This window comes from Lutjanus erythropterus, chromosome 4, assembly GCF_056507025.1.
Source record: "Lutjanus erythropterus isolate fLutEry1 chromosome 4, fLutEry1.hap2, whole genome shotgun sequence".
NCBI lineage: Eukaryota > Metazoa > Chordata > Actinopteri > Lutjaniformes > Lutjanidae > Lutjanus > Lutjanus erythropterus.
In genome coordinates this window covers 29,003,241-29,028,351 of record NC_139320.1, presented here as the reverse complement: position 1 = coordinate 29,028,351, position 25,111 = coordinate 29,003,241, and the positions used below count along the sequence as shown (strand labels likewise).

At 38.8% G+C, this 25,111-nt stretch overlaps 1 protein-coding gene across 2 annotated transcripts; it reads left to right on the top strand.

Annotated features, from left to right (window-relative positions):
- The first annotated feature begins 309 nt into the window (after positions 1 to 309).
- Positions 310 to 21,416, top strand: LOC146328504 (cdc42 effector protein 3). Of its 2 annotated transcripts, none has more exons than XM_084717542.1 (2): positions 310 to 327; positions 18,955 to 21,416. In XM_084717542.1, the coding sequence occupies exon 2, from the start codon at positions 19,518 to 19,520 to the stop codon at positions 20,457 to 20,459; it is 942 nt and encodes a 313-aa protein (XP_084573668.1). In that variant the 5' UTR covers positions 310 to 327; positions 18,955 to 19,517; the 3' UTR covers positions 20,460 to 21,416. The 2 variants fall into 2 exon arrangements, with proteins under 2 accessions (XP_084573668.1, XP_084573667.1); XM_084717541.1 differs by lacking the exon at positions 310 to 327 and adding an exon at positions 7,666 to 7,817.
- The last annotated feature ends 3,695 nt before the right edge of the window (positions 21,417 to 25,111 follow it).

Below are 25,111 nucleotides of genomic sequence, written 5' to 3'. Positions count from 1 at the left end.
CATGATCCAAAGGCCAGTTCTGCATATGTCCATGATTTTAACCATGTCACCAAAGGATGGTGAAAAGAAAAAAAATAGTGTACTTTTGTTGATGTAAAGTGGAACAAATGGAACCAGTTTTGTGCAGATTAAAATTCTGTACCTTATTTATAATCTTTAATAATCTTTAATCTGTCTTTCTGGCTGACAGTGTGGCTCAAGATTCTCTCCATAAAATATTGTTTGGGTTGCAAAAATAGACAGAGGAGAACTGGTTCAAGAAAATCCTCTTTGAATGAGGCAAAGAAGACGCCACACATGAAGTCAGACTCAGAAAAGCCACACAAGGTGAGATTTATTGGGAGATCTGTTACTGACCGTAACCAAAGTGCTTTTGTTGTCTAAACTAAACCACATGAGACTCAGGATGTGAACCACAGAGTTCAGTGTTCAGAGCTGGTCCTGACAAATTTGGCACTCCAGGCCTTTGCACATCAATTATTGTGTTAACTCACAGACATCTGAAATGTGGCTCAGACTACACTGCTTTTTGTAAGACATTAGATAAAAAAATATATTATATATATTTATGTTGATAATTTTATTTTTTACATTATTATATTATTTTCTGGTTAATATAGTAGAAACACTACTGCTTTTGTCTACAGGGTCCTCCAGCATCAACAATACATGAAAGTTCCTTGTAGTAGCTTTAAGTACAGTACTTGAGGCGATGCACAGCTATGATGCTGCAGGAAACAGAAAATAAAGCCTATTTAATGGGCTACGTATTTATGTGATTGTGGGCTTTTTTCTGCAAGATTTTGTTGTATTAAAATAGTATTAGTAAAAAATAGTTAAACTTAATGATTTTGATTTTTTCTTCCCTCATTTGTTCCGCTATAGATGGATGCTGCCCCTAGTATTTGCCTGTACTGCCTACATGCCACGGGGCCCTGCACCTAAGTGCAACTGGGAAAACACATTAGTAATAATTAAATGGAGTTTCCATGAGGCAGTTTTATCACCTGTTGAGTTATGACAAACTTATTAGCAAGCAGTTGCATATTTACACATTGAGTGCTTTCAGAGAAACACTTGCATTCCTTTAGAGTGTAGTGTCCACCTGATGAATGGAAGTAATAATAATATTCACTCGTCTCTCAGCTCTGTTTTGGTATATCTGGATCTTTAGCTGCTAAATGGTCCTCTGTGTTCACCAGCTGGACTCTAACTGTGTCTGTCTACTGTTCGGTGTATCTCACTTTGAAGTAGAGCTCCTCACTCATCAGAAAAATAATGTCTTCTAAAGAAAATAGTTCATTTCAGCAGTTGGAAAGAACAGATTAGTGTAGGTCAAATGTCAACAGAAGGGTGGTTCCATGTTGCTGAATGAGTCAAGTTACAGTGTTCATCTGATGCAGGAAAACAGCTGGAAACCACTTTGCTTCCTCTCTGAGGTCATCTTTCTGATCTGAGGGCCTCTTTTCTCTTCGTTCATGCTTCTCTCTCTGGTTTTTGTTAGTTGTGGATCTTTGTTCCCAAATAGAAGCTGTAAACACGAGCAAAATGCTTGTTAAAACTATTTTCTCTTCTCCTTTTCTGGACTTTTCTTGTTTTCTTCATTCTCTTTTTTTTCTCTCTCTCTTCTCTCTTCACCCCTGAGGCTCCGCAGTTTGCTTCAATCACAGCAAACTAAATGGAAAACACATGAAGACTCATTTACTCACAGATTCCCAGAATTCCTGGCTATGAGGTCACTCAGTGTCTCGGTTGCGTGTCGTTCACGACTTTCACTGTTCGGAAATGGAAATACAACCCCACGCTCACGAGGAACCACAGTGGGCAGGATGTTGGGGCTGTGTGGGTCAGGACCACTGAGGCTAAAGCATTTTAAGGTGACTTTAAATTTGGATTTATTTAGACAGTGATTTCAGGGTTTATCCTGAAGCACTTTAGGATGCTAATCCAGATTTAAAAAAAAACAAAAAAAAAAAACATAATGATACACAGGATGATAAGACAACAACATTTCCCAAAAATCATATAAAAAAAATACCAAAGAAAATAATTAGTTTTTTTTTTTTTGATTGAATAGGGTTTTTTAAATTTCGATATGTAGGTTTTAAAGTTTATGAAGAAAAGCACATTATTTTGTTATAGACTTTATGTACACTGGTCATAAAAGAGTCCACGTTTCTTACTGATGTTCAGATACACATGTGTTCTTCATGAGGCATGTTTCAGAGATCAGGCCATCTGAATTTCTCACAAGGGCCCGGTCTCCACCCATCACATTAATGAAGGGCCCACTCTCTACAGGCACCCCCCCCCCCCCCCAACCACAGTCCACCCCAAGGGTCTCAGCGCAAGTGCACTGGTGCACCAATTCCAAAACTTTTTGCACTTATAGACCTGAGAACATCTAAAAATAGGTACCTGTTTTAAAAAGACCTAAATTACCCTTTAAATTATTATTCTGGGACAAGCAGATATGTCACACACTTTGACAAACTGTCATACAGTGAGAAATTCTAACCAACATTACGTAAAGGTAAATTAAAGGGGTTAGAAGGAGATTGGAAGTGATTCAGCAGCAGAACTTTTGTTCAGTCTTGATTGTTTTATTGTGAAACTGCACGTCTCATGGGGACGAATTAATTCCACCTGGCTGGGTGAAGCCTGTTGCATAATAACTTACAATGAGAGGACAGATTGGCTCGGGCTGCAGTCCTGTAGTCTGCCAGGCTCAGTTTACAGCACCAAGACGGTGCCATGTTACGAAGAGCGAACAAATGTAATCTCTTTCCTTCTTCCTGTAATCCTTCCCCGCTTTTTTTTTTTTTTTTCATTTTCTGCTTCTTTTTGTTCTTACACAACTTTTCTGTGACCCTGACGCGACCGGCTGCACATTAGTCCTCAGTCCTCGCTCGGGGTTAAACGCTGTCAGAGAATACACAAACCTCCACCCCCCACTGTGTGTGTCTCAGAGCTGGAGAAACACTTGTCTCTCCGGGGGTCTTAGCATGGGGCTTCACCTGGGGGCGGGCTGGAGCCTCGCCATGGGGTCTGGTGGAGTGTGTGTGTGTTAGACAAAGATCATCATGGTTTCACGGATCCTCATGTGGACCCACCCCATACTGCACTGATTACATCTTGATTTACTTAGGTGATGTCATATCTGCATGTGTGTGCGTGTGTGCGTGTGTGCGTGTGTGCGTGTGTGCGTGTGCGTGTGTGTGTGTGTGTCGGCCCCGGCTGTGTGATATAACCACATCTTTTAGAGACTCGCCGTACTTATCTAGTTTACACATTCCAGTCGGCTTCAAATGCTCAGGGAGTGATACTGTGAGTAAGAGGGAGATAAAGAGTGTGTGTTCTCTTTATGTTTGTCTTGTTTTAAGAAAATTCCACAGGAGACTTTGAGGTTCGGCATTCATGTGCACTGAAATGACCTGAGACCAACACAGACACACAACATTGTCTGTGTTGTCATTGTGTTGTCTAATGACCCCTGAAGAAGGCCACAAACTGAAATGTGTTTGTCTCACATGTGAAGCTGTCCTTCATAGCAGTGACTCTCAAAGTGAGGTCCATGACATTTTTATTCAACTATTATTTAACCAGGAAGAGTCCAGTTTAGATTAAAAGGGAGTCCTGGCCATGAAAGGCAGCAGGACAAAGAATAAGTACAGATGATAAGAACAGAAATAAAACAAAAGAGTTATGAATAAAAGTCCAGTACAGGCCGTGTATCCAACAGTATTAAACATGACACTCCAGTGTTTCTGTCGCCAGATCTTTCAACGTGCATTTCAAACCATGCAATGAAATCAGATCATGGAGTGTTAAAACTTTCTGTAGTTTGCTCCATGGGGTCCGTGAAAGGTTTGAATTGTCTACGTTTCATGAGCCTGGACGGTGACGTCTTTTCTGTACTCTCTCAAAAACAGAAGAGCACGTGTGGTGGATGGACTGAACTCTGTTTTCATCTGCTCTCACATAAGCTGCAAATGTTAGCATGTCCAGCTAACTAACACTAGCTTACTAGCTGCAATAACTTTACCTCCAGACAAATTAGTTAGATCCCACTGCAACTGCGTTTGTTCTGTGGGGGTTCAAGGAGGATGTGAGCTGATGCAGACTCAAAGTGGGTCTCAGGTCTGAGACGGGTTAGCTTAGCTCTTATCCCAGTTCCCTTCCACGAGCGCGGCCCAGCTGGTCTGGTTGGGTGAACCGTCTCAAGGTCCACTGCACTAATCCCCTGCGTTTATGTTTGCCACATTACTGAGTGTATTTCTGTCATCTATCACGTAGATATACCTGCCATCTCTCACCATCCGATCAATGTTTGCTGAGATGTAAGCTAGCTTTAGCCTCAGTCTTTTAGCATTAATGGTATATCATTTATGCAGCTGTCAGGTAACTTTACACGTACATTTTCACAGGGTTCTTGTTTAAAACGGGTCAGATGGAAATGTTAAAACATCAGCTGGAGACTTCTCGGCCGACTCGAGGAGTTAGCATTAGCTTACATCAGCCAGCTACACTCATTAAATCTGCTCGTGAGTCTTTATTTTAGCTGATAAAATCCACTTTCGTCAGCTAGAAATCAGAAGCTGCTTTTGTTTAAGGATTCTAAGACCTTGTGTTTCAACAGTTACTCCCACTTTCAATGTTAAATCACTGTTGTTACGGTAAACTGCAGTGCGAAAATGCAAAGTTTGGCACGCATAGCAACAGTATCTGAGGAGGGCGGGGCTTAGCAAAGGGTCAGTTGAAACTTTTGATTTATCTTATGTATGCATTAAGAGTGAAACACTGTCTTTTGATAAATGTGTCTGTGTTTTCTGCACTGCAAGTTGGCCCTTTTCTGTTGATTTGCCTCTGATATTTAGTTTTGGTACAGTGTTGCTTTCAGCTAATTAAATTAATGTCACTCACACTGTTTATGGATATTGTTTGTTGAGATAGTGCACATATTTTTGACTGAAAAAAAAAAAAAGTGAGAACATCTGATACCAAAAGTGTTGCTGGAAGTAGGTGAAGTTGTGCCATAAATCTCTGAAACCCAAAACCCTAAAGTAACATCTCATGTTGTGTGGAGGTCGTTCTGGTGGCGTGCGGTGCTGCTTCAGCGGAAAAGACACCCATCTTTCTTTGCAGACAAGCGCAAAGCAGCACACATGAGTGGATGAGTGAAGAGGGAACGGGTTTAATTTGCCTTGCAGGCAACCCGCAGGAGCTGTAAACAAGATGTGTCTGCAGTCTGACCCATGAAAAGCAAACGTCTGCATTCTCCATTTGTTAAATCCTCATTACCACGGTGTAATTAAGCTCAGTGCCAGCCCTGCTGGGGCCACCAGAATGAGCCTCCAAACTTTATGCTCCAGCAGGTTTCCACTGAGCAAACAGTAAAAATGTGAGCGTCCATTTAAATGTTTAATTATTCCTCGTAATGCAGAGACTTTATAACTCTGTAGAGAAAAGAAAAACCTAACATTGACCCACATACTGCTGCTGTAGCTGCAGATTCATGACATCAGCCAAACATCAGATTCTTGAAGCTGCAGATCACATCTCAAAACTTTAGTATTCAGAGACTCTAAGAAGACATCAATAAACTGCACAGCAGCTCCTGCGATCACTTTATATCAAAGACAAGAAAGGTTTAATTCATTGGGTGTGATGTGATGAAAAAAAAGTAAGTAGTAGTATCTCAAAATAATGAGAAACTTTCCCAATATAATGACTTAGTACACCTAAATAATGACTATATCTCAAAATAATGAGTTGGTTTCCCAAAATAATGACTACATATCTCATCACAATGGCTTAGTATTTCACAATAAAAGTTTGTATCTCAAAAAAATTAGTGAATAACTAAAAAAAAAATGACTTAGTATCGCAAACTAATGACTAGTTATCTAAAAATAATTTCTTAGCACTGCAAAATAATAATTTAAAATCTCAAAATAATGACTGAGTTTTGCAAAGTAATGACCAGATATCTCAAAATATTTGTATGTCAAAACAATGACTCATCTCTAAATGCTGTCTTAAAATAATGAGAAACTTTGTCAAAATAATGGGTTAGTCTAGCTCTCTCATTATTTAAAAACACTAAATCATAATTTTGAAATACATTATTTTCAGATACTAAGTCTTTATTTTTGGATATTACATCATTTATAAGATGTCTTTCATCACATTGGCAGAAATTGGCCTTCATAAGCCTGAAATATTTCCTGACAGATATTTAAATAACTCTAAAATGTAAATAACTAACTTGCAAAGCTCAGATTCAGTGCTGACAGCTATTCAATGGGCCGCTGACTGAAAGTCAACAACTGAAGACACTTGAGATGTTTTTTGAACAAATGGTTTGGTCTGTATGAACAATAAACGAAGGTGAGAGATCTGCTCCTGTCTTTTAAATCAGTCGTCATTAAATGAAAAGAGCAGAGCCTTCATCACCTCCTCCTCCTCCTCCTCCTCCTCTGTCTGTCACAGCATGAGATCAACACAGCTCTCTAACTCTGGACACCTGGTCAGAAAAACATCATTTATCAGTTTCACTCAGAGCCGCCTTGGACAGTAGAAAAAATGATCATAGAGCATTATTAGAATTTTAATGATTAAATTAAAACAAACAAACAAACAATCTGGTTTGGTCATTATTTCTCACCCTTTGACCTTTTATGACTTCACACCTGCTGATCAAAGAGAATCCCAGAGGAGATCCTCCATCATCATCATCGTCATCATCAGCAGCAGAAGTTTAATTTGTCTTTGATGATGAATTTGATCAATAACATCGTTTTAATCCGTCTAACCTTCTTCATCAGAGCAGTTCTCATACTTTAAGCACCACATACTCATTTAAAGACCTGTTTAATTGGTCATTAAACAGGTCAAACCGGTGAGTGTCGACCAAAATAATACCGGAACCTACATTTTTTTCTTTCAAAATAAAACAACGCACGTCTTTTTTATATTTGGCAATATAAAGGTGCTGTTATTTCCATTTAAGACACCCATGCAATAAGATTTTATTCTTTATTTTACTTTTTTTGGTATGATAAACATCTTATTGGGCTAGTTGACACCTGATAATGCAGGTTCAAAAACGTTATTGAATTTGACCTAAAGACGATTACATATTTTCTCTGGTTTATCATAATCTATGAGCTTCTTTGCTAAAGCCTACAGCATATTTTATAGAAGAAGTGTTAAAAAAAAATACACAGAGAAATTTGAATCACTAAACTGTGATTTTTTTTTTTTTTTTTTTTTGTCTCCCTGTCCTATAAAAATGTCTTTCCAAGTACCAAGTAGATGGATTCTGACTTCCAGACTGAGAACCAAGAAATGTTACAGCACATGTTAATCGCTAAAGTACTTAATAATAATAATAATAATAATAATAATAATATAGCCTACTTTAACATATTTAAATAGTACCTTATCTACAAAAGTATCAGTGCAAAGTATTTCACATTAAAACAACAAATAACAGGAAATAAAAATAAAATAAAAGATTAAAAATCAGGCAATTTGATAGATTGACAAAAAAAAAAAAAAAAAAAAAAAAAAAAAAGGAAAACGAACGGCTTAAGTCTTAATTTGAATATCTTCACCGGAAGTGATCGTGCTCTCTACAGTTGACTTGACTGCGCTCCTTTGGTGAGAAGCACTTTCTCCGTCCAGAGCGCTCCAGAGACAGTTAATACCCCACCAGTAAGAGGTTTACCTGCCCTGAAGCTGAGGTCTGTGTCGGTGGATTTTACGACTTCATTTCCAAGAGACTCACGGAAAAAAAATACTTCAACCTGAAGGTAAATATCACCGATAAATCTGAATATATTCTGAGATTCTTTTGTGGTATTTTTTTTCCTCATTGGGGGTTAAATGTGGTCAGTGGTCGGTCGGTGGCCGCTGCTGCTACCTGTTGAATAGACCAGCTGTGTGCTTTTGTGTGAATAACAAAAAGAAGAAAAACTGACTCGTGTAACATTTTATTTGTCAACATAATAGCCTCGGTTACACTGCGAGAGACAGACACTCCCTTTGGTTTCAACGTGCGTAACGTGCGCAGTTTGTACATAGACACAGACCACTGGACTATTATTGTTATTACCCTTGGAGTAAACTCGCTTTTATACTTTTTACACAGTGATTATGATCTAAGATTTTTTTTTAGATAAAATATAGTAACATTAACGCTGTTTTTATTGTGTCAGGGAGCCTATAAGCGTTTCTGATAACGGGGCTTCTGCTCTTCTAGCCTTTATGAGACGGTATATTTATTTTACTCGTTATTCGTCATTATCACACCGCACATTTTTGGCTTTATTGGACAATTTGACCCAATCTAGGCTGTGGTGATCTAATTTCTAAGCAGATTAAGTGTTACAGAAGCAGTCAGATGTGGTGCGCCCGGCTGCTGCTCCTGTGGGACGTTCATCATCATCATCATCATCATCAAAAAAAAAAAAAAAGAAAAGTAGGACAGATTGGGGAAATATTATAACACAGTTTTAAAGCGCATCCACCGGTTCAGACTGGTGATTACTGCTACCTGCTCTGCTCCAGGAATAAACTCCTCACTGCTGCCAAAGACAGCAGGTCACAGCATCCGGCAGGGCGCCAGTGTCCAAGTGCTCTAGCTGCACACTTGGACTGTTTTTAAAAATAGTAATTTAGGACAGATACCACAAAAATGGAGCAAAACTGAATATTTTTCATTATCAAAAGCAGAGGGCAAAGTTAAAGTCAAGCAACACAGGTGTTTGTTTAAGGACTGGAGGTCAATGTCGAGCAAGACATCCTGATTGGAAATATCTGTGCTGTGTCTGAGACAGTGAGACAGATTGATTTGTTTCACTGGTACGAAACAGTGAGATGGTGAGAGGCTTCAGGAGGACTGAGATGATCTCAGAGGCTGCAGTTACATAACACACACACACACACACACACACACACACACACACACACAGGAGGAAGAGGGAGGTAACAAGGATTCAGCTTTATTCCTGAACTCAGGCTGCAACTTTTATCTCTCAGCAGTGTTCAGACTCCTTGATCAGTTTTTGTTCTGTATGTGATTAGTTATTATTAATGTCTGCTACTGGTGGCGTACTAAAACTCTTTCATCACCTTGTGTGAGATGAATCACAGCTTCAGCTGAGTCAGTGACTGCATTGCGTCACTGGAATTTCACAGGAATATGATTTTATTCATAGTTTACTGATAGTTAACAGCACTGGGTGACTCAGAAAATGCCCCTATAGCAGATAAAATGCCTTCTTGGGTGGTCCAATATGCAAGACAACATAAGGGCCTTTCCAGTGGTGAAAATGTGATAAAATGCCCTCTATGGTGCCCCTCCAGTAGACAAGATTTCAAAGGAAAGGGGCACTTTCTAAGACAACTCAAGAAACATACCCTTAGAAAAACATCTGTAAAATATTAATTTTTTGTGTTACTGTAGTCAACTTTGAAATAGGACCAGGTAAAACTAAATGCTGTGGTCCCATTGTGTTTTCATGCTCCTGAGTGTTCAGTTACAGGCAGCGTTTGAAAAAAAGTATAGCTTTTAATTTGTTATTTTCTGTCTTTAGAAATCACCAGAATGCAGGAAACAAAGTCTATGAAACTCACATTCTTCCCTCATAATTTTTTGGGCTCAAAAGAAAATTTTACCCTCACTGCATACAGCTGGTGCCCTTTTTATTTTTTCTGCCCCTGCCCCTCAAATAGCCTGAGTCCGCCACATGCTTAATAGTGTCCAGTCTGCGCTCAAATGCGTTAAAACGAAAGAAGTGAACACATTTTACACACATCACGACTCCTAACAGGAAAAACTAGTCGTCATAAACTCAGACACTGGGTGGAAAATATAGAGAAACCTCACCATTGGAGGCAGATATATAAACACTAAATGACGGACGAAATCAGCTTTACTTTTTTGGTAAAAAAAAACAAACGGATTAACAGACAAGCAAAAGGCTTTATTGTCAACAATCGCCTGCTGTGCGCAATTACGCATGACGCAAAGGAGAGTGCGGATGAAAGGAGCGGTGCCGTCGTGCGTTCAGTGTCGTTTAGTGTGTTGTTTGTCTCAGAAGATGACAGGGCTCACGGGTGGCTCGCTGATTGTCTGTCCTGTTGTCAGTTATTGGAGACAGGCTGCAAATGGAGCCTGAGAGCAGAAACAGATGTCAGATCAGCCTCCTCTGTGCCTGATTGCATCATCAGCTGCGGCGCAAATTCCAGCTTTCAGGAAGGTGATGCATCAGTGATCAGTGGTTAAGACGCAGTGGTAACAGGAAGGAAGAAGTTTGGGGGATTTTTTTTTTTGAGAAAGTGAGGACGTTTTGTTTGAAAGTTCAATATTGTTTTATGGTTTAAATCAGTTTTAGGTTTGGAGTTTGGCTGATATAGTGAGTGTGAGTGAGACGGATGTTTTATGTATTGGGTCTATATGTGAAATACTGGATTGTTGTATTACTTAACTACTATTTAAGACACTATATATTTAAAATTTGTTTGTCCCACTAAATTAACATTCTTTAGTGTCAGAATTTGGCTTTAATTGACTTATATGTTATATATTTTGTCTTAATGTAAAATTATGGACACATAAGCAAACAAAAAATTGAAAACTGATTGTCTAATTTGTATTGAGTAACTTGAGAACAAGTGCGTGTCTGTGTTTCTGAGTGACTCATAATTGATTGAATTTCCTCACTAATGACATTAAAGAACAGGCTTCCTGCTCAGACTGAGCTGAAAACTCAAATGTAGAATATTTACTGTTATTTATTACCTATATTTACCTCACTCACCTTTCTGAATAAGAACAGGAGATAAAATTGTGTAAATGTTGTGTAAATGACACACGGTGCAGTTGTTTGGCTATGAAACAGTGGAGTAACTGGAGCTGTAGAGATGGTTAAGTCACAATCAGAAGGTAACTGAATAAAATGAATGAATAAAGTCTTTGCTTCATGACTTGCATCTTGCGCCCAAAAATAAATCTCTAGACCTTCATTGTCTGAAACAAAATCCGTAAACCACTGGCAAAAACAAACACAGCAATTTGCTTCCTTTTCCAGGTTTTCAACTTAAACATATCAAAATTAAACAACCATTACATTTTTTTTTGCTTATCTGTAAAACAGGAAATCCAACAAATTCCAAACCATTTCATGGAAAACTAACCCTTTTAAATCATCAAAGTTTGTACTGTGGCTCTAATGAGCAATTTGTTTTGTCATCAAGTAATTTCCTGGTTAATTTTCCAATTAAATGATTAATCGTTCTATTACATTTCCCAGAGTTCAAGCTGATGTTTTCAAATGTCTTGTTTCGTCAACAGTCCTCAGAAAGTTTACAGTGATATAAAACAATGAAACGCAGAAAATCTGAGGCATTTGATCAAGCTAATACCAGAGAATGTTCCTGATTTTGTCCTTAGTTTTGGTTGAAAATTTACTGAAATGACAAATCAACAATCAAACTTGTTAATGAGTAGTTTACTGTCAATCAAATAATCAATTAATGGACTAATTGTTTGAGTCTCTGTTCTGAATAAGACTCACTTTCCACTCCTAAATCACAGAGCTCATAGAATCTGTTTCCCTCCTGAATATTTTAGATCAGCCAAACTTGATGTACCATTTCTCAGCTTAAGGTCTTAAAGATAAACGAGATCTTACTTAGGGCCAAACTTTTGTTTGATACTGGACTCGTTGTGTCCTTAGTTTTGTAGTGGGGCGAAGGGCGATGAAGCTGTGTGTGTTCGTCATCCTGCAGATTTCAACAGACACAGATTTATTATTTAATTTTCCTTATTTGGATGAAGCTGAAGAGCAGTTTGTCCAAAACACAACAGTTAATACAACAGAAACTGTCTCTTCAAGTTCAGCAGGACCTGCTCCACCCTCCTGAACCGGTTCTGACCGGTTCAGTTCCGCTGGCATCATTTTTCTGTGTATTATTTGCGTCGTTGTGGTCACGCTTGTGTCACATTTCATAGTCGGGTCGATTGTGTGGGCTTATATGGAGCAGACGGAGCACGTCCTCCCTTCATTAGACACGATTCTTCATTAGACACAGTCATTTGGTTCCTTTGTTCCATGTCTTTGCTTGGATTTGTGCTCCATAAATACAGTTTTTATTGTTTTTCTGTGTGTTAAAAAGAGGGCTGAGATGTCAATGTGTTATTTTTTTTTATGACTTTTTGATGCTTAGATTAGAATTATTTCCAATATATCTGTGGTTCAAATGTTCTTACAGTCAGAAGAGACTGTTTTCTTTCTTGTTTGTGGTTGATAGATGTTTTTTGATAGTGGTGTTGGAGGGAGACAAACAAGTATGAATAAAGATTTATACATTTAAAAAGTCAGAGTAAGGACTAATCTGCTTTCAGCTACTCTGGTACAGCTTTTAATTGACAGTCTGTGATGTTCTGGTGTCATAACTTAGTTTGGATCAGTTTCCTTTAACCAGTCTTATGTGGGTATTTATTAATGGACGTCCACCTTATCCACATTGAACCTTTACCTTAACCCAAACCATCTACTCTTAAACAAAACCTAAACATTTTCACAACACAACCATGTCGAGGCTGACACCAAAACATGCACATTTTAATCTTATGTCCAATTGAGTTAAGTAACTGAGCACATTGACTCAAGTTTTCACATCTAAAAGAGTCTTCAGCCATGCTCGTGGCTTGGTGAAACTGTGCAGTGGTGCTTTGAGCTAAATGCTAACATTAGCATACCTACATACTTATATTGACAACGCCAACATGCTGACACCAAGCAGGCTTAATGTTGACCAGTGGGTTAGCATGTTAGCAAGGTAACATTTGCTAATTACTGAACACAAAATATAGCTGAGGCTAACGGGAATGTTGTTTGTTTTCCAACCTATTTTAGATGAAACCACACCCGTATGATGAACACGTTGACAGCTCCTTGACTCAAACTTAGTCCTTCAGAATAAATATTTCAGCATTACTCAACATCAGACACCCACTGAACTTACATCCAGGCAGCGTCTGTCCTTTAAGTGTTCATCAGACCACAAATGAGACAAGGATTAGCTAGCTAGCTCACTATTTCCTCACTGTTCAGTAGGTGTCTCTCTGGTGTTGAGAAATGGGAAAATGTTCATTCTGAAGGATTATGAGTCAACAGTTTGAGTGAAGCAGCTGTCGGGTGTGATTTCATTCCAACGACAGACACATTAATGGCCTACAAAACTACTTTATGTTTAGTAAGTAGCAGATGTTAGCATGCTAATCCATAAACTACTAGTCAACACTATGTCTGCTTAGTGTCAGCATGTTAGCATTGTCAATATGAGTATGTTACCATGTTAATGTTAGCATTTAGCTCATTTAGCTAGCATGGCCAAGGTGAACGTCACCGATGTCTAGAGCTGTAACAATTAATCGAATAATAGGTTATTAATCAATTAATAAATTAATCCGCAACTATTTTGATAATCGAGTAATCTTTTTTTAAGAAAAAGGGTAAAAATGATCTGATTTCAGCTTCTTAAATGTGAATTTTTTCTGGTTTCTTCACTCCTTGATGACAGCAAAGTGAATATCTTAGGTTTGTGGACAAAACAAGACATTTGAAGACGTCATCTTAGGCTTTTGGGAAACACTGATCGACATTTTTCATCGTTTTCTGACATTTTATGAACCAAACAAATGAAAAGAATTAATCGCAGTCTTATATGCGTCATAAACCAACTAGCCCTGTAAATAAAATGAAATTTCCACCGAATGCTGGTCCAAGATAAAGATCTGATCAAAATTATTGCAGTACAACCTCTGGGGGCCGCGATTAGTCCATCTGTATCAAAGTTCAAATACCAAAACTGTGAATCTCATAGTGTTGCAAGAGAAAAAGTCAGAGGATCACCAAAATCATTAGTCTGGGGATCTGGGGATTATGAATCTCTGTACAAAAGTTCATGACAATCCACTCATCAGTTGTTTATTTCAGTCTGGACCAAAGTGTTGCACCAACAGACTGACGCTGCCATCCCTCGAGGCGTCTTTGCTAACAGTGCTGAAGTGTTCTGCAGTGATCAGGGATCCAGTGGGTGGATTTACCAGAAACCGTCTGAGCTGCACGGTGCAGATATAATCTGAGATTGGAGGAACAATGAGGAGAATCCCTTCATTCAGGACACTCTGACGTCTTCAGTTACAGACATGTGTCTGTCTGATCAGTCGTGTGTCAGCATGAGCCGATTACAACAGACTTACAGACATACAGTAAACGATCTCATGCCTCACTCCCTCCTCTGGAGCCATTTTTAACAAACTGGAACAGTTACTCAGCAAAAGATGATTACGCAGAACTTTATGTCTCTGTCACTTACAATCATTTGATTACATTCAACAGCTGTTTCTATTAGATCTCAGTGTAAGTAGCAGAGATGGGAAGCAGCTAAATGCAAATATTTTGTTACTGTACTTAAGTAGATTTTTCAGGTATCTGTACTTTATTTGAGTATTTATTTTTCTGACATCTTTTTACTTTCACTCCCTACATTTTAACACAAATATCTGCACTTTCCACTCCTTACATTTTCAAAAGAGGCGTGCTGCTTTAGTTTTAATGCAAGACGAAAACAGCGTCAAAACACCTAACAAGATGAAAATGGTGTATAAGTTGGAACAATGCGAATACAATGTAACAAGACGAATAAAGACGTCACAAAAAAAGACATAAAGATGAAAACCACATAAAAGAGGTAAGATGAAAATTATGTAAAAGATTTAACGAGAAACCAACATATAAGGTGTAACAAGACAAATACAACATAACAAGACAAGAATATGTAACAACACAAAAAAATGATGTAAAAGAAGTACAAAGAAAAAAGACATAAAAGACGTAAGAAGACCAGAATGATGAGAGGGAGACTCTGGTGGAGAAAACCTGAGCTTCAGTTAACTTCTCACGGAAAAAATCTCTCAAATGAGAGATGTTTAAATATTGTAATTACCAGTATTATTGTTCATATAGAAACTGAGCCTTCTGCTTCCTATTATTAAGTCAGATTGGTATTTTTATTTAACTTCTCTCATTTTTTATTTGAAATAATTTGTTGACTTCTTGACAATATGAACATCCACTGTGATACCATAAAAAACAAGATGGTTCCAGTCAGTTTTCTGGTCTTTTCATTTAATAGTATTGTTTTTGTTCATGCAAGTGAGACTAATTCACAGTTAGTCCTGTTTCAAACAAAAGCTTTTCAGCCTGAACACACTGAAGTTATATTAGTTCAGCTTGTTTCTGTCTTCACACTAATATTTTTTTAAAAAAGGGAAAAAACCTGACAGCCGATGGTGAAAACGTGTCCCTGGTCAGATAATGTCATCTACATGTGAGATTCTGTTAAGCTCTACTTACTTCAAAAGTAAAAAAAAGACTCCACCAAAAAAATGAAATATAGCTGTGAGTCGCCTCTCAGAGGAACACCACTGACGGTTTGTGTTGTGGGTGTCCAAAGACGTCTCTGTGAGCGAGCTGCAAAACATCAACCGATGACAGTTTGTCCCAGAACTCAATCACAGGAGGATTCTGGTTTCCACATGAGTGAAAGCTGTGATCAGAATCACATGTTTATTTGGCTGCGATCACTTTCAAATGAAAAGAAGAAATATAACTCATACTGATATTGTGTTATGATTCAAACATGATCTAATCTCAGACTCATTTCTTGTTTAACTGTAAGCAGCAACTCTTGTACTTTAGCCCCAGAAATATGGTCATTAAAAAGGTCCAGTGTTTAAGGTTTATGTGGATTTATTGGTAGAATATGTCAGAAAAGGAATATTATATTCATACGTATGTTTTCATTATTTATGCATTTTTTCAGACAGTTGTTTGGTTCATAAAATGTCAGAAAATGGTGAAAAATGTTGATCAGTTTTTCTCCAAGCCTGAGATGACGTCTTCAAATGTCTTTTTTTGTTCACAAGTCAAAGATATTCAGTTTACTGTCAGAAAGGAGTAAAGAAACTAGAAAATATTCAAATGTGAGGAGCTGAAAGCAGAGAACTGGGACATTTTTTCTTAAAAAAGAAGGATAAAGCAATTATCAGATTAGTTGGTGATAAATTCAGTAGTTGATTAATAGCTGGTTAATCGCTGCAGCTCTAAAGGTGAGCAATAATTGACTTTGTTGCATAATCTACAGCCTCACCCGTTTCAATGTTAAATTGAAAATCTATCAAAATGAGATTATAATTTCACTAATCAAAATCAAAGGCAGTATCGAAAATTCTCCCAGTATTTTATTTTCTCTCAATGACCACCTACTTGCAGCGTCCACCGTGTATCTGAAGAAAAAAACAAAGACTTAAAACACAACACATGAGAAGAATGTGAAAATTAAGAACTTGAAAATGTTGCTGGGGCATAAAAACAATTGATCTTTACAAATCAAGAATCAATCGTGTCTAAAAACAGTCGTCATGCAAAAAGAAAAAAAGTTTAGCTTGAAAAATCAAATTGAATTGTGGATTTGGAGAATCATGACACACCTACTCACTGATACATGCCACTAAATCCCTCGCACTGGTCCTATGTATCACAGAAATACTCTCTATAAAGTTCACCCATGCATAGTAAACTAAATATGAGTGAATATTCACAGGAGCATTTCAGATGCGATTGTGACTAAAACTGTTTCTGTGATTTAACATTTTCAGTTGCAAACATGAGCTTTGAAATTCTTTGAAAACCTATTTTAACAACATGTAAAAATTTTGGAGATTTGAGAGAAAAGATTCAATGCTTGACAATAAAGATGCTGTTGTATGAAAATGTTTTATAGTTCCTCTGCCAAACATGCTTCAGTCCTAAATCCACAGGAAACCAGTGGAAAATCACTGACAGTCTTAAAGTTAGGCTGTATAATTATTAACAAGGCAACTCTTTTCAGATAAAACAGGCTCCCGGAGGCACACGCGTTAAATATATTTGTTGAAAATGATCGGTTTTGCGGTTTCAGGATCTTGGCTGTCATTCACAAGGAAATCTACACACTCCTCAGTTTGTCTCCTCAGTGCGGACTGAGAGGGCCTGTGTGTGAACTCAGAGTCACAAGATGAACATCAACACGCAGTGATTTTTTATGGTCTGTTCAAAGCCATTTCTCTTATTCTTAAACAATGGTGAGCATACATCGAAGACACTTTGATCCTCACAGCATTCACACATAACTTCAGTCATAAGATCTGAAAGTTATATAAGAATTAAAACTATGTATTCTTGATTAAATAACTATCAGTTATCCAGTCTAATCCACTTTAAACTTAACTCTTGGTTTTTCTTTTAAGATGTTCTTTGGCTTTTGTGTCTGCAGTTGTGACAGGACAGCTTGAGATAGACAGGAAATGGGTTAGAAAGTGAGGGGGCGACATGCAGCAAAGGGATGCAGGCTGGAATTAGCCTCCATACATGGGGTGATTTACAAAGTTAATTATTTTTCCACCTCCAGCTGCTCCTTCCTGTTAAAAAGCAAGTGACTGTACTTTGTTTAAAGGGATAGTTCACCCAAAAATGAAAATTCAGTCATTATCTCCTCACCCTCATGCCGATTGAAGGTCAGGTTTAGTTTTTTAAGTCCACAAAACACTGCTGGAGTTTCACAGGGAAACAGTGTTGGAGAATCTCCCAAACAGTGGAAGTGAATGGTGACCAGTTAAGTGAAAAAAAAAAACAGACATAAGATAGTTCCATACTGCTCGCAAGGTGCAATCCAAGTCTCCTAAAGCCATGACATGCTGTTTACTTGCACGCCAAGCTAAGGATCTACAGTCAGGATTTAATAATAATAACAATAATGATAATAATAATAATCAACTTTATTTGTATAGCACCTTTCATACAAGAAATGCACCCCAATGTTCTGTACAACAAAGAAATTGCATGCACCAAGTGCTTCACATAAAAAAAGACAGAATGAACATAAAAACAGGAGTATAATCGCATAATTAAAGTAAAATGCAGAATGCATCTTCATATGGATAAAAAAAGATAAAACAAAGACAAAAACTGAATGCATAAGTTGGAAAATAACTGGCTCACCATTCACTTACATTGTTTGGGAGACTCTGTAATACTGTTTTCCTGTGAAAACAGCAGCGTGTTATGAATTAAAAAACTAAACCTGACCTTCAGTCAGTATGAGAGTGACTGAATTTTCATTTTTGGGTGAACTATCCCTTTAGTTTACAAAGTTAAATAGTTTTTCCGCCTCCAGCTACTCCTCCACATTAAAAAGAAAGTGATTCCTCTTTCTTAAATGTCACTTTTTAACATTTTCTTCAAATGATAAAGATCTGGTTTTGCGACTGAACCTCAGAGTGCGTCTTTATGTTGGAAGGGTTAAATACCAAAGGAACATTTAGGATGGCGATGGGATCACAAGATCACAGAGCCCTCAGGCATGACCTGCTCGACATCCCATAATTCACAGTGTCAGGAAAGAGACTTTAAGATTTTTCCGTGATAACAGGCCACCACACGAGAGGAGGAGGACACGGAGCTGTGAGGCCAAAAGCTTTAAAAGCCAACAATTTCCACCACCTCAGCTGAGGGGTCTCTGGGAATGCGTGACCAATTTTCTGCCCTGATTCATTGACTGGCTCACTGTAAGAGCGACCGCGACGCCCACAAGACCTTAACTCACACATTTCCACATATTTTGGGGCAGGCCGACCCCTCTTAGCAAACACTCAGGATTCTTGGAGTGTTTTCCATCATATGTCCTCTGGCTCACTGAAAAGAGGGTTGTAAATCTCCTCTCGCCTTCATCCTCCCCCCCTCGGCTCCTGCCTCCTCCCTTCCCCTTTGCCCCGTCTATCTCCCCTCTTTCTTCATCTCCTCCTGACTCCTTTTTCTCTCTTGTTTCTCCTCACAGATCTCCAGCGTTTTGATGTCACATTCCTGAAGTTTCTGAGGAACCTGACAGCAGACAGCGAGGCCGCCAGAGATCATATTCTTCATCCCTTCATCCCGTTTTTGTCTGAGGAGAGATAAGGACGTGTTTGGAGGAGAGAAGGAGCCGCTGTTTGTTTGGATATGGCTTTTCAGTGTATGAGAGAGAGACAGAAGGAGCTGAGCTGAGGTCAAGGCCTTCCTCCTCTCCCCTCTCGAGTCACATGTCAGCGTGAGGCACAACCCCCGGGGTTGCTATCGTTACACTGACCGACCTAAATTCTTGTATACTCACTTGGAGAAGCAGCACAGACGGATCAGTCATCTGGGAGTGCAGAGAGCCAGAAGAGCTTCTTATCAAGTGAGTTTGCTTTGTGAGCTGTTGACACTGCGTTTACACTCAGCTTATTTTCTCCTGCTGGTTTTAAAGGCCAGAGGGGCGCCTGATCTTCCCAGAGAGTGGACCTGAGGACAGTTATCTCTCCTCTGAGACAAACAGAAGCACACAGAGACTGAGTCACCTCACATCGACCTGTCACAAGCAAAATGCCGGCAAAGACGCCAATGTACTTAAAAACCACAACTCCCAAGAAGGGAAAGAAGCTGAAGCTTCGTGACGTCCTCTCAGGTGATATGATCAGCCCGCCGCTGGGTGACGTACGTCACAGCGCCCACGTGGGGCCTGAAGGCGAAGGTGACATGTTTGGAGATGTGGGTTTCCTCCAGGGGAAGATGAACATGCTGCCGTCGCTGAGTCGGACGCAGAACGGACACTCGCGCTCGCACAGCGTGGAGAGACACCTGGACGACGGCTTCAACTCGAAACAGGACTCGCACAGCTACGCCTACAACGGTTACCATTATCAGCACACCTCCACCGGCCTGCTGAAGACCACCATCTCCATGCCTGTGTTCATCGCCCACGAACAGGCTCCACCCAAGCCGCCACGCCTCCACCTGGACGACCCCTCCCCCACATCTCTGCCCTCACAGCAAAACCACTTCCACCACCATCAGCAGCCCACGGAGACGAGCCACAGACAGGCCAACGGCCACAGTCACGCACACGCCCACGGCCAGCAGCACCCGACTACGTCGCTCTTTGAGAACGGCGTGGTGGGCCGTTTGGCGTCTGAGCCCTGCCGAGACATCTCCCTGTCACCCAACATCCGCAGGCTCGTCCCCTCCTCCGGCTCCTTCTCGGAGGCCTCCTCTGAGGACTCCATGTCAGAAACCTGCGGGCCCCTGGACGTTCGCCGGGGCCTCAGCCTGGACTCTGACGCCGGCCTGAGCAACGAGGATCTGAGGAGTGAACGCAGCGAGTCTCCCTGCACTAACTTCCAACCAACCGGTCTCATGGCCTCATCCAGTGTGCCGCGGTCAGACTCTATGATGGGGTTAGATCTGGATCTGGGTCCATCCATTCTGGAGGATGTCCTGAGTATCATGGACCGCTACAAGACTGAAGACAACCGCTGTGAGCTGTGAGGAATGGAAACATTAATGTGATGTACAGATATTTTTTTATACATGCTTTAATAAAAACTTTGTAAAGATACTAAAGGAGGACAAGGGATGGAGTCTTTTTCAGCAAGACCTGACAGCTGTTTTTGAAAGAGAAGATTTAACAAAAGTGAGAGGCGTGCGGACATTGCTGCCCGAAATGATGACAGCCAAGGCAACGGGCTGGTCCTTAGGAGCCTTTATCAAAGCTGAACCTCAGACTCATAAACCTTTAAACTGTAAGCTAACAAAGAGAAGAACTGCACTCACTCGTTATCACTTTGGCGACACATTCCTCTTTTCTTTGGACGAAAAAAAAATACCAGCCACTACCCCACATTGTACTGTCTCTTAATCTAACTTGTGTTGATAATTTTCTGCTCGTTAATGGTTAACAAATTGCCAACAGAGTCAGATTAAAAAAAAAAAAATGTCTGTAGACCGACCTGGAGAAAATGTGAGAAATCAGCAGCTGTGATGGAACAAAATGCAGGAGCAGCAGGACTCTCTTATCCATCGTGGCGACTAATAAGTCATTTCTTACAACTTTGGATGTGTTTTTCTGCAGCAGAATTAACATGACGCATGCTCATTCATACACAAGCTGAAGTGATACATAAACTGTTTTATATTCTCTCCTAATTCTGCTGACTGAAACGTCCGTTTCGCTACTAAAATGTCTCACAAGACTGAATATTGATGTCAATCTTCACTTGTTTACTGTAATGCTTCAATGCCAGATAAAATGTGAAGAACTTCTGACTTTACTGTCCTTCTGTAGCAGATGAAGATGTTAAGCTAAAATGGTCTCTACCTGCCCTCTAGTGCTGCTTCTGAGAACAGCAGCTTGGCGGCAGTCTGCTTTCTAATGACCAGAGGGAAACTGAGGAAGTTTATTCTTGTAGTTTAACTAATAAAGTGTAAGAAATGTGCTGCTTTCTAGATCATTTTCAAATATTGGTCTTTTTAAAGAAACACTCTCCTTCCATGTTGTGGCTCACTGTTGGCCTCCCTAACACTCACTGTCTGCATTATCACAGTAGCCTATTATTCAAATGTCATTTATGCTGTATATATATATATATAAATATATATATCACTGTAAATGTAAGAATAAAACATTCCTGTAAAGAAAACTGAGGCTTCATGGACAGTTCTTCATACACTAACTCAAATGTAAGAGATAATGTACATTGAGCAAGTTGTTAATGCAAAATAAACCCCTGACTGGGTGGTGCAGGAGTCTTGAATTATCCTGAAGGGGTTTATTTCACGATAATGACCTCCTCACTGCATATTATCATGCTTGCATTTTGCTTGGTTACTTGCCAAAATAAATCCATAATCTGACAGAAAATATTAATTTGATGGATTTAAAAATTATTTTATTGCTCCTCCAGAGTATATGATAAGAACTGTATCCTTTATCCTTTATAGTGTATTTATTAAAGACTCTCATCAGCCGTATTGTTTAGGCTGGTATATTCTTTTGGAAGTGATCAAGAGTGCTTTTATTCTGAAAAGTATTATGCAGCATCCCATACACAGTATTTCTACTTTGGAGTACCACTGGAGTAAGACAGTAACTTTTTGATCATGTGATTAAATGAAAATTGTGGTGAGGATATTCACCATGTAACCATAATATTATCTGAAATATTAAAGGTATTACTTTATTGATCTCTCAGGGATCAATAAAGTATTTCTGATTCTGATTCTGATTGATCTAAACTACAGTAGTTGAAGTGTAGTTGTATTTCCTAAGTGTGACCACTGGAGGCCAGTAAAAACTAACGATGACGACAACATTGAAGTCTATTTACTGATGACTACATGGTGCAGGGCTTTATGTTGTCTAATACAGTGATTCCCAAACCTTTTCATGTTAAGGACCCCTAAACTGACACAAATTAGACCATGTACCTCAATTTGATAGGAGTTTGGCCCAGGGCCAATACGCTTATATAATAATAATACGCTTTTTGCTTTTAGATGTTTTATTTTAGACAGTACATGACCAAAATAGTCCTACACTCAGTCATCATCTTACTTATGGATGGAATTATAGTGAAAATAAACTATTCCCCTTTTTGTTGGGGACCTCTTGGAGCCCCCTCAAGGATGCCTGGGGTCCCCAGACCTCACTTTGAGAACCACTGGTCTCACAACAAAATTACTGCTGCTGATCAGAACGAATATCTGTATTAGTACCACTGAATAATGTTGCATTGTATATGCTAAATGTAAAAAGGCTTGGGAAAACATTTTCTGATTTGTCAAATTATTTATTATCTCAGGAATTCAGACAAGCAGAGCAGCATTTTTTTTTTTCTCAAATCAAAATGATTATCTCTTTTTGATCACTAATTTAATTCTGATTTTCTTTAAAAAACAAACAACAACAAAACTTTATTTCTTGGGCAAAGCCTGGCCTGGGTTAGCCTAGTAAAATAAATAACACCATCTGCTGGACGACTGGTAGAAGCACAAGATACAAATTTGTACTCAACTAATATAATAGAAAATTATATTTAAAACATCCACTAATTAAATGTGTTGAACTATGAAGCCTTTTGTAACAAAAGATAGACTTAAAAAAATAATTTAGATCATGATAATGTCCCTCAATAAAACTGAAAACTTTTGGTCCACAGACTTTGCCTGACATCAGACTGAATTATCCAACTCGTTCCACTTTATTATTACCATATTCAGAGAAGCCGACATCTCACTGGAGTGGGCAGATTTTTTAATTATTCTACTAATTGATTTACTGACTTTTCTTTTCAGCTGCAATGAATGACACCTAATGTAAGAGAATGGCTTGTCGTTTTTAAAAGTTTTTGATATGGCTGTTGTTTTAGTTTACGTCTGAATTTCTACCCTATGAATGAAAATAAAAAATCTTTTTTAAAAAAATGTTTTTTTTTCCTTGAACTGAAATGCTGGACTGGCTTTAGCGGGTTGTGTTGCCATGGAAACCAGGGGGATTGAACGTTGGAGGCTAACGGTTGTAGACCATTTGAAAACTATTACCGTCACATAACAACTGAAACGAGAGGAGGAGGAGCTAAACTGGTCGGTAACCGTGAAAAACCTTCAAAGACAACAGCGAGTGATGGACACCACCGCCGTCCGTGAGCAGCCGGAGTCACAGTGAGTTTATATGGAGATACGGTGTCTGAAGTCAGAACTGAGTGAGCAGTGTTGCTAGCTTATTATCATGCTAATGTGTGAACAGGAGTTTACCTGCCGGGCGTTCCAGCCTCAGCGGGGAGGTGTTGGCAGGACATTTAGAGCTAACGTTACCTGACGGAACCGGGTCCGCCTCAATCTTAAAACTGGATCAATTCCGCCGAGAGCTGGAGGAACACAAAGAGGTGTGGAGTCAAATATATATTATTTTAATTATATATCACTTTAATTATTAAGTAATGAAAAAAAAACATTCAGCGTTGTTCAATATATTTTTTTTTATTTGAAGGGTTCTTTGTCCAGCTAACAATCCTGAAAACAAAGATATTAAAGTTACTGTAATGTAAGACAAGCTAAAATAGGAAATTCTCACATTTAAAGCTCTTCTTTTTTTTTTTTTTGGTTAAAGTGTTTTGCTCAGTACTTGACTTGTATGAGTTTTATTCAGTATTTTTTGTTGAGTATTTGTTCAGAGGACAGACCCCTGGCCAACATGACAGCAGCATTGTCATGATGCCTAAGTGGTCAATAAATAAATTAATTAATAAATAGGAAATTTTTCAAAGGTCTGTTTCTGTTTATTTCAGGATACTTATATTTCCTAATACCACATTTATTTCCATCTCTCGTATTCAAATAATTAGGGCACGGTTAATCTCTCATATTCAGACCAAAGCTGAACCCAGCCTCCAATGACAACAAATATTTAGGATAAAACTGACTAGAGCTGCAAAAGTTAGTTTATTAGTCCATTAGTCAATCAGAAGAAAATTAGTTGCCAACTAATTTAATAATTGATTAATCATTTCAGTCCTTTTTTTTTTTTTTTTTTTTTTTTTTATAAAGAAAAACTGTCAAATATTTGCTGGTTCCAGCTTTTTAACTGCAAGGATTTGCTCCTTTTCTTTGTAATTTATAATAGTAAATGGAGAGTTTTTGATCTGTTGGTTGGTTTGTTTGTAGGAGATCACCACCGCCCCTGAGGAGCAGGACTCACAGTGAGTTTATGTGGAGCGTTAGAGTGTCTGAAGTCCTGCCAGAATCAATCTGAGCGATCAGCATCTGCTGACTTTCTATCATGCTTATGTGAGAACAGGTTGTGTGCAGCAGAGTTGACACTCAGCCATGAGATGATGACGGAAAAAGACGCTAAAATCTTAAAGATGCTGAACATCAGCCGACAGAACAAAAGAATGGACGCATGGAAGAAGGTGAGGAATTACTCTGTGGACAGTCAAATACATATGGAAGCCCATTTCTGCCAGTGAAAGAAAAAATATCCCCATGGTAAGTCATAGTTATTAGATTAAAAAATCAAAATTATGAGATAAAAAATCATATGAAATAAAATTTATGACATTTTAGCTCATAATTTCGACTTTTTGTCTCAGAATTCTAACTTTTTATCTTATATTTATGACTTTTCATCCCATAATTTTAAC